The 10,627-nt window shown below is 41.5% G+C and overlaps 1 protein-coding gene across 1 annotated transcript; it reads left to right on the top strand.

Moving 5' to 3' along the window:
- The first annotated feature begins 1,373 nt into the window (after positions 1–1,373).
- Positions 1,374–9,710, top strand: dpp7 (dipeptidyl-peptidase 7). The gene is made up of 13 exons (XM_079368050.1): positions 1,374–1,557; positions 1,755–1,881; positions 1,971–2,110; positions 2,786–2,949; positions 4,863–4,998; positions 5,339–5,420; positions 5,614–5,780; positions 6,487–6,547; positions 7,609–7,727; positions 7,972–8,128; positions 8,741–8,805; positions 8,891–8,961; positions 9,044–9,710. Exons 1-13 carry the CDS (start codon positions 1,405–1,407, stop codon positions 9,153–9,155), a joined length of 1,554 nt encoding a protein of 517 aa, XP_079224176.1. The 5' UTR covers positions 1,374–1,404; the 3' UTR covers positions 9,156–9,710.
- Positions 9,711–10,627: the final 917 nt, after the last annotated feature.

The following is a 10,627-nucleotide window of genomic DNA, read 5'->3' as shown; positions in this document are numbered from 1 at the left end:
GTTTATTCAAACCTGTTTGACCTGATAACCCCACCAAGATAGATACTACAGTATGTCCTGGTTAGAATAGATTTCAACATGAGCAGAGGTTGTGTGTGGGATTTTTCTTCATTCAGTCACATCATCAATGTGTCACATCAACTATGAATAGGAACAAACAGATGAATTGTGCAGGTGGGAGGTGAAGAACTGTCCAGGTAACTGCTACTGTAAACACAATCCACTATATGACTCTTGTTGTTATAAAAGGTTTCTATTGTAAGTCTCATAATAATGAGTCACTCTGTGTGAAGCTGGATCACTTAGCTTTACATAACAAGATATCTGATAGATCAGAATCTTTTTAAAGTGACCTTTGACCTCACTTGACAAGGAACATGTCAGAGAAGGAAGTCCAGAGAAAAACATTGGGTTTCCAGTAGAAGAACATGAAGTCATATGGTTGGTTTGGCATATAAATAATAAAGTTAAGAAACAAGGAAATCCTCTAGCTAAAGCTGTGATTTCGTTGTTGGAATGCACAGTGTGACTCCACTTATCATAAAAAACAATGCATGATATCAAAATGTAGCACAGTCCAAATATTTTTATTTTATTACTTAGTTATTTCATTTTATTTTATTCTATGTTCCTTGAATAATGACTCAATGTTAGTTGTCTTCCCAAGCACTTGTCTTCTTTTTCTCATTATCTGCAGATAACCACACTTGTTTCCTGGTGATAACTTTTTGACTTTAAAGTCAAAATCATATGAAACACACTTTATATTTCTTACTCTGCAATTTTTCATTGCTACACCCTGGCTTCAGTACTAAGTAGTTGTAAGTAGCCTACTATTTATAGAATCAGAAATACTTTATTAATCCCAGAGGGATTTTAGTTCATTAACGTTGCTTTAAACACAACATAGCAGTTTATATATATATATATATATATATATATATATATATATATATATACATAGCTATAAATCAAATCAATTTTGTTTGTATGTATTCTGTGTTGACCTGCTCGGGGACTGCAGATGGAAACTCGCAAACTGCTATAATCTGGTACGAAGCATCTTTTCTCTGTGAGATTAAAGGTGTTTACATTATTGCCAAGATTGTGTACATGGTCCATGACAACTAAACTCATAATCTAAACAAAATAGAAAGAAAATAGAAATTTAAGTAAGATATCAAGCAATAAATTCTAGAAATATTTAAACGAATTAAGGTAGATTTAGTGATCTCACTATGTTTATTTTTATTAATCAAAACATAACATTTAGCCGTGCTCGTTTTTATTTTGTTTTTCGTTTTTACTACTCCAGGCTGATCTTGAAAGTAAAAAAAAAATACGAGTCGCACTTAAACGCAACACAGATGAAAACAGAAGTCATGTGTCACGTGCGATTGACGCATGCGCAGAGGAGTAAGCCACAGTCAAACTGTGTTGCAGATTTTGCAACTCGATCTTGAAAACATGAGAGAGATATTAATTGTTTTCAAGGTGTTTGTAACCCTGCTGTTTGTTGTGGATGTGCTACACGGGCTTCCGTACAGTCATTTCCAGGTGACGCTCTTTATTTGTTATTCTTTGATTCTGTGATTTTAAATCTGAGACCTTGTCGGATCAAACTTCTCTCACATGTCTCGTGCTGTTCTTCTCGTGATTGACACACCTGACAGCAGGTGACTTAGATATTGTAACACCTTGTCCTTGGCAGAATAATCTGGTGAAATGTTGATCATGGTGTTTATTCCTCGCAGTCAAAGAAGCAGCATGGAGAGAAGAGAGAGCCGCACATCACCGAGCTGTTCTTCACGCAGACTCTGGATCACTTCAACTTCAACAGCATGGGCAACGGGACCTTCAACCAGCGATACCTCCTCATAGGTCCAACCACATGTTCAGAGCCTTAAAACACTTTGACAATAAAGGAGCAGATGCCTCATCTTTCTCTCTTTGCCCTCCTTTTCATTTAGATAATTTCTGGAAGAAAGGCTATGGTCCTATTTTCTTCTACACCGGCAATGAAGGAGACATCTGGGAGTTTGCTCTTAACTCTGGATTCATCACAGAGCTGGCTGCTCAGCAGAGAGCTCTGGTTATATTTGCTGAACATGTAAGAGGACACCACTATCAATGAGGAGCACAACACATGTTTGACCGGTCGTTTTGCTTATCAGACAGTTTTGAATAAAGTTTGCAGATCTTGTGACTAAAAGGGAAGTAGAGGGTTCTAGTTTGACTCAGATTGTCAGCTGATTGTTGTTCTCCACATGTTCACTCCTCCTTTGACAGGGCACAGCCAGTTTTAGCAGCAGTCACTTGAACCAAACAAAACAACATGTTCTCAGCTGTGAAGTAATCAATGTCGCTTTTCAAAGAAAATGTAAACATATCAATACTGTATATGTTATTGATTTCTCCCTCAGTCAGAATGGTGAGAAAAGTTCATCAGGATTTCCAAATGTCAGAAGATAATTGCTGCTTTTTTTTTTTTTTACACCAACATTAAAAATGTGATCGTATTCATTATAAGGCAACAAATCCAAACGTAAGAAGCTGAACCCAGCAGATGTTTGACATCCGGGCTTTTTTTTTAATGATCAATCTATTTAGCAGGGTCAGTTAGAAATGTTTAGTCAGAAATACAAAAACCTTGAATGCTGATTTTATAATTATATATTTTTTTTATGAGCTATTTTTAGATAACAAAGTCCCATAATACAGACGACCACTTCCTGTGTAAAACGTTTTTTTTTTTTGGCTTTTGTCTGCCTCTCTCTTCTCCCAGAGGTTTTACGGCAGATCTCAGCCGTTCGGCAAAGACTCCTTCCTCATCCCTCAGATCGGCCTGCTGACGGTGGAGCAGGCGCTCGCCGACTACGCCGTCATGATCACCGAGCTGAGACAGCAGCTGGGAGCCACTCAGTGTCCCGTGATCGTGTTCGGGGGCAGGTACAGTCCAAGAGTTCTAAATGTGGTCTACTCAAGTCGCTGATTGAGTTGCTCTAAATTTTCTTCTTTTTTATACATGCTTGAAAAATGAGGACAGGAACATGCACTAAAACACAAAGCATTAAATAAATGGATGACTACATCTGTAATAAACACCCAAATACTGGAAAAACAAAGATAAATATTGCAGATTTACAGACAGAGAGGGATTTAATTGTCCACCCTCAGACAACAAGAAAAAAAAAATCCCAAATAAAATGCAAAATATGTGGATAGATTAGAAATAGAAGCTCAATTAAAAGCTTGGCTGAAAGTCATATAATATAAGACTGACTTCTTCCATCAAACACATTGTGTATTAACTCTCTTTCATTGGAAGACTTCCTCTCTGTGTTTTTAGTTATTCAGATTTCCTCTCTCCTTTACCCGCGGAGACTTTCTAACGTGAAAACACGGTCCCACAGAAGACTGTTACTGTCCATCATTTGATGCTCACACGTACTTACACATATTGATTGTGTTTCTGTTCCAACACTTTAAAGAAATGACTTCTGCTCTTCTATAAACGTCTCATGACTGCAGTCATGCACACCATTAATCTGCCTTTGTTTCATGAAGTCCTGCCGTTCTTTTAATCTCCAACGAGGAATTCACTGACTGTAGAAGAGATTATATTAATAATATCCAAAAATACCAAATACACTTGGTCTACATGTCCCTGTTTACATTTATATAAGTCATTTATTTACAACATGCTGTTTATAGAGTGGCACAGGAATAAGTCCTAAAACCAGGAAGTGAGTTAGCATTTTAGCGCCGTGGTTCTAATCTCTAAAAGTCAATGGGGATTTTGAATGGGTTTGTGTTTAGACGCCTGAAATAAGGTCTGTGGTTAACACAAGCTGAAGAGATGTTGACGTTTTGTTAGACGAGATAAACTACGTTAGCTAAGACTCCCACTTGTGAATTTTAAAGTTTTTATGCAAAATTAATACGGCGGTTGCTAACGAGTAGCTAACTGAAACTACAGTGGTTGTTGCAGACAATACACATGATCACGCTGGGAACTCTCTCCCTAATCCTCTTTACAGTTTCTAGTCATGTTTTTCAGTGTTCTTGTAAATATTAGGTTAATAAACAACTTATTAAGCTAACGTTTAGCTATCTTGTCAAATCCGCTGATTAGATCGATGACGGTTGTGACGTCATAATCAACCGACCACAGTGTAGTTAACTTGTAGTAACGTTAGCTTTTTACTTCTCTCAACTTCATTAAGGCTTCAAACTTCATATAAATGATGTTCATCTCTAAAGATTATCCCGCTGAACAAAACAGCGACGCATCAGAAACGTGTGTTTACCACAGAGCTTATTTTTTGCAATGATCCAAAATCCAATGCAAAAATCCCAGAGGCGAGTTCTCGTACGAACCATCGGCTTAGTTACTTCCAGGTTGGCCTACAAAAATACGTCATCACTATTTCTGTCTATGTTGGTTTATGACTAAATGCAACGATCAGTCAACAGACTTTTCACTTTCACACCACATGTCACATCCAGCCGTTCACACACTGATGGTAAAGGATGATATGTAAAGTGGCCATCAATATTAAAGGAGCAGTATGTAACTCTGACACCTAGTGTTTGAAATGAGTACTGCAGCCCACATTTAAAACATTAGAGCGAGCTGTTTCCCCCACCCACTCCTCCACCCACATGAAACAGTGCAGAATGATAAAATCTCCTATCACAAGCTTCTCTGATCGCCTGCAGATGTTTTGAGTATTTTGCTGACACGTTTCTTTGGTTCAGATTATGGACTGTCGTTTGGCAGAGTGAGCCAGCTGTGGATCAAACATACAGTGTATTCATCCTTAGTCAAACGTTGTATTTGGTGTTATTTCTCCCTGCAGTTATGGTGGGATGCTGTCGGTCTACATGAGGCTCAAGTATCCAAACATCGTGACTGGAGCTCTGGCTGCCAGCGCCCCCATCCTGTCCACTGCAGGGATGGGAGACCCCGCACAGTTCTTCACAGATGTTACAACTGTGAGTCATTCAGACTGAAGAGTGAACTGTTGTCTTGTTATTTGACCTCCGCGTTGGTTGGAGTGGAGACGTACGGTCTTTGACATCCAGTGTTTCCATGGCGATGATTAACATTCGTGTTTGTCAGAGAGGGGTCGTCACAACAACGTCTTCTTAACCCATTTTTTTTTTCCTCTTTAAAGAACTGTTGAAACATTTTTAAATTGTATTCTCATTTTTCAGGTTTCGACAAATGTCTAACCTTTTGTTACGTTTTCTCTGGGCGGCTTGGTGAAAAGATTTTTGATTTGTAAAACGTTTCATGAATAAAATAACTTTAAATGTTTTTCTCTTTTCAAAGGATTTCGAGAAAGTTGCACCTGAATGCACAAACGCCGTGAGGAATGCTTTCCATGAGCTCAAAGAATTAGCTGATAACAGAGGTGAAGCTGTGGGAAGATATTGTTTGATTGAAATAATTCAGAGGATCAGAATGAATGTTTTAAACCATGATTGGATTATTTGAACTTTAAAGACCTGAAAAACTTTAAACACAACAAAAACATGAAACAGACAATCAGCGTTTAAAACATGATCAGAGAGATGCACCTGAAACCTTCTCCTGTCTGTCCCCAGTTTTCAGTCACATCCAGTCGGAGTTCATGCTCTGTAAGGCTCCGACGTCTGAACAGGACATCCGACAGCTCTACCTGCTGCTGAGGAACGCCTTCACCCTGATGGCCATGCTCGATTACCCCTACAGCACCTACTTCATGGGCAAGATGCCTGCCAACCCCGTCAAGGTGAGTCACCTGTTCTGAAACGAGAGCGCACTTCTACCTTCAAGCCACCGTCTCTACAGCGTGAAATCAAATCTCCCCAGGTCTCAGTCCTTCACCAAAGCAAACGAGAGGTTATGACCTCAGACCCTGCATTGCTTGTAGTAAGGAAAAATGTCTGCCAGTGAGGACACTCATAATAATAATAATCCCATCCACTCACGCTGAGTTCTTAAAAACATCTCTGTCCAGCTGAAAACAGAAATCAGCACAATCTCAAACAGCTGTAAGAGCGGGAGAGTGTCTGTGTATGTATGTGTACGCATGTAAAAAGTCCAGTTAGCGACGTTAACCCCAGCACCAGTTTGTTTTTCGTCTGATCATCTCATGGAGACACAAAGTGACAGCGGAGGAGAAACCTGCACATATCGACATGTTTAAAACTCAAAACTCTGTTTCTCCCATCCACCACGACTTTCTGAAAATCTTCACCCTGAAAGGAGTTTTGGTGTCGTCCGTCTGGCTTCAGTAGATCAAACTCATCAGATCAGATGTTGGTCCCTGCAGCAGCATCACCAGAACTGAACACTTCATGTGATGATGACTGAATTTCCTCTGGGACTAATGAAGTGTTTCTGATTCTGATGCAGCTTTAAAATAGAGGAGCGCAGTGTGTTCAGAGGTGAAATGCATTGATAGAAACCCTTGTTATTCACATGTTGTGTTTCAGGTGGCCTGTGAGACCATGCTGAGAGGACCTGACGTGCTGGCTAACCTGAGGAACACTGCAGGTACACAAACACTCCACGACTCCAGACTAGAACAGTTCTCATCACGCCGCTGAGTTTCTGAAAGGTCGTTTTATTTCTCAGCTTTTTTTTTCATTGATGCGGTTCACGTCAGCAGACACCAGAGGGCAGCAGCCAGCTTTAGCAGTTAGCTCAGTCAAACAAACCTGTGTGTAGACTCTGCATCATCCAGCCGAGAATAAAAATCTGAAGGATTTCCTGTGCTGGTTTGAGCGTGGTGAAGCTGCTGGGCTCTGATTCTGGTTTCTTGATGGAGTGATGAGTGTGTACAGCTAAAAAAGTCAAAGGGAGTCTAACACAAGAAAAAAACAAAGATACATACATGATGCAAGTGAGTGCCTGCCTTTATATCTTTAAACTTGAGACTGTACGGTCGTATCTTCTTTGAAGCTCTATGGATGAAAAATCAGCATCATGAAATTCATTAACTACTGTGAGGTGGAGTTTTAACAATCACTGTCATTAAAAAGCTTTTATAGGTGCTTTAATGTTCTCCTGTCCTGCTGACCCCCGTGTTAAAACTGTCATGAGGTGGCTGCGGCTCCGTTTGGAGAGTCGGTCATCTCTCAAACTGGAAGGTCGGCGGTTCGATCCCCAGCTCCTGCTGCCACATATTCGATGTGTCACTGAGCCGTGATGTCTTCACTTTACAGAGCAGCCTGTACTCGGGGCGTGTAGGTGTGGCCTGCGGGAGAAGACTAGAAAAAGCTCAAACCCATTTAACATTTCGTGTTACATGGCTGGACGCCCAAACGAAACAGGAGCACAGTTTTACAAAACAGACGCCGCTCATCACATCTCAAACTTCAAACTATTGAAGAAGACAGATTTTTTTTCCTTACAGTCATGTTGATGAGAAGCTGGGTCATAATCCAAATGTAAAGCTTGTTTTTATTCATCTAAATAATGACCTATATAGGCTGCCGTACTGATAATCACACACGTACAATGACTCCTCCTTCTAGTGAAAAGCACCAAAGCAGCCAGCTCTAATCCTGATCCCCTGATACAGTAATGAATTTATCAATAATCCTGTCCTTCAGGCATCGTGTACAACACCACCGGGACGCTGACCTGTCTCGACCTCTACGGGCTCTTTATGGAGTGTGCCGATCCCACCGGCTGTGGTCTGGGCTACGACAGCCTGGCATGGGACTACCAGGTACTCCAGCAGCACAGAATAGAGAACATGTATGACACTGGACTGTAATGTGATCAGTACAGGCTAAGTGACCCTTACCTGGGCCCTTTATCACTGGCAGGAACAAATAGTTCAGTTTATTTTAAGATTCAAAACTTCCCTCAGCTGATGATCGGAGATTCACCCAAACAACGTTCGTCTGTGTCGTCTGATTTAGAAAGTGAAACGATGTGTCTGGATGTTTTTGCTGTGTCGTGTATTGCAGGCGTGCACGGAGATCAGCATGTGCTACGAGAGCAACAACGTGACCGACATGTTTCCCCCTCTGAGCTTCAGCGAGAGTGACCGCGAGCGCTACTGCTTCAGACGCTGGGGCGTGCTCCCCCGACCCAACTGGCTCAAGACCCAATTCTTTGGCGACGGTGAGCGCTGACACGTCTCAGCCACTTGTACCAGTCAAGTCATCCAAAAAGTGAAGTGAAAGCTACAGACGGGAGAGTTTAAAAAAAAAGTGAAGCCAAAACCAAAGTGCTGTTCACTGCATTATTAGAATGACCAGCAGGGGGCCACCTCACTCAGAAAGTAGTGCAAAAGAAAATGAGTTTACTTCTCACTTCATTCACTCCCTCAGTAAATGTTCCCCTGATGAGTTCATGCTCTCAGTCTGTCGTTTCAAGTCCTCTTCAGTACAGTACGCAGCCTCTGTGTATTACCCTTGAACCCTGTGTGTTGCTCTTGTGTTTGTAAAAGTGGCTGAAGACACCACAGTGTTAACCATCCGTTGAGGGTAGGAAAGTGTAGGTTTTACCTTCACCGGTGGTCATAAGCTGTGTAAGGACTGAAGGAATGAGATCTCTGATACGAGAGGCCGAAATGAGTTTCCTCTGTGTGGGCTCAGGTGAAGAGACAGTAGAGTCACTGCTCCTTCACAGTAAAAGGAGCCAGTCGAGGTTTCGGAGGAGACGGGTTATTCTGGGTTGTCTGAACTGTCATAGTGATCGGAGTATTGACATTTAGTTTTTTCATGACTTCAGAACTCTCCTCAACCAGCAACATCATTTTCTCCAATGGAAATCTGGACCCGTGGGCCAACGGAGGGGTAAGCGACCACACGGAGTAAGCGCTCAGTAGACTGTGACGTGTCGGGTTTTTCAGTGTGACTCATGCAACTCTCTGGTGCTCAGGTGCGTCAGTCTCTCAGCCCCTCACTCGTAGCTCTCAACATCTCTGGAGGAGCTCATCACCTGGATCTCAGGTACGGCACGGCTCACCTTCATGCTTGGTTTTTCCAACACATTCAGAAGAATTCCTAACATTTCTCTCGTCATGCTTCCCAGAGGGTCGAACGATGCGGACCCGGTGTCAGTCATCATCGCTCGCAGGACTGAAGCCAACCTGATCGCACAGTGGGTGGACAACGAGAGGGTCCGATTAAGAAAATCACCATGAAGCATGTTTAGAGTCAGGACTTCGATAGGAAACAAAAAGTTTTTTTTTTTTTTTTTTGATCTCGTCAAATCAAGTCAACTGTCAGATTATTATGGAAGATTGATTTTACAGAGCGATCATCCTGGAGACAGAGAAGGTAGAGAACCTTATTTCACTCACAGTGAAGCAGAAGGAGCCGCTCACTGCTGAGGGGGAAATCAGCGCCATCATTTCAAACGTAATCCTTTTAACATGGCAGGTTTTTCACATCGCAGTCCCAGAACACAAAGAGCGTCAGAATGGATTCAGATCTGTCGCGCTCTTGATTGGTCAATGATCATTCTGAGGTGGTGATAATTGTTGCTGCTTAATTTTCTTGGACTTTTCGTAGCGACAGCAGAGCGTTTTTGTTTTATTGCTCAATAATCACACATTTTTTTCTCCCTGTTTGATAAAATCTCTTTTTATTTTTTTTTACAAAATAAAGCCAATCCAGCATTTATTATACACCATGTGACGTAAACAATTCATTGTATGTTTTGAAAAGATTGAAATAAAAAAAAAAAAAACAGAAAACGTACTGCACCGATGTGATGTGTATATTTCTAAACATTTACTACAACCCCCATAATGCTCAGAGAGAGAGAGCTGCAAACTTTATTTACAGGAAATCTGAAGCATCATTTGAACACTTGAGTCCTTAAGAAACTGCAGCACAATCTCAAACGCTTTCATGTTGTGTGAGAGATCACCTTTGACCCAAAACATGATAAATGGCAGTGTGTGTTTGAGAACCATCATCTCTGTAAACAGATGAAACCTTTCACACTTCAATCCAGATGTGAAACCGTGAATAACAGCTGCTGGAGAGCATTTAGACGACGCCCCCTGATGATGACAGATGGTCATTTTCTCCAGATACACTTTTTAAGATTTTGGTTGAAGTGATGTTAAAGTCCTGACAGACATTAATAACTGATGTGCTTTACAAAAGGACTGAAGTAAATCGGTCATCTGTGGCAGCTGTGAGCGTGTCAAAACTTTGACCAATGTCTGCCACGAGGTGCCAATCTGATGAACCAATCACGCGTCTCCCTGCTCGTTCTCTACCTCTGCTCGCCCACGCTCGAAGCGCGTCATCATTTACAACGCTGAGTTTAAACTGTCGCTGTGAGCAGTGAAATCCTTTTGTGTGTGTTTGTTTTACATGTGTTATGATCAAGTTAAGTGTTTCCACACAGCTGAATCGGAGTAGTGAGCGATGAGCCGAGGTCCACTTCTGGACCAAGGGGCCCTTGTGCATGTAAGTGAGGGGCGTGGCTTTAGAGGGAGCACAGAGGGGAGGGGCTAAATGCACGTCTTATTGAGCCCTCATTAAGAACATAGTGAAATACATGTCTGTGTGCAGCCTCCGACTCTGTACTCAATGACTTTAATCCCTAAAAGAGAAGCACACTTTAAAAACAAAAAAAAGCCACAAAACTGAAACGGTT

This window comes from Symphodus melops (genome assembly GCF_947650265.1).
Source record: "Symphodus melops genome assembly, chromosome: 1".
Lineage (NCBI taxonomy): Eukaryota > Metazoa > Chordata > Actinopteri > Labriformes > Labridae > Symphodus > Symphodus melops.
This window is presented reverse-complemented; position numbering and strand designations above follow the sequence as displayed.

What these genes read in the sequence shown, in the direction of transcription:
- dpp7 (XM_079368050.1), top strand. Translation starts at nt 1,405, where the DNA reads ATGCGCAGAGGAGTAAGCCACAGTCAAACTGTGTTGCAGATTTTGCAA. An exon ending in TGCCTGCCAACCCCGTCAAG is followed by an intron (nt 5,781 to 6,486) that starts GTGAGTCACCTG and finishes GTTGTGTTTCAG; the next exon opens with GTGGCCTGTGAGACCATGCT. An exon ending in GACCCAATTCTTTGGCGACG is followed by an intron (nt 8,129 to 8,740) that starts GTGAGCGCTGAC and finishes TCATGACTTCAG; the next exon opens with AACTCTCCTCAACCAGCAAC.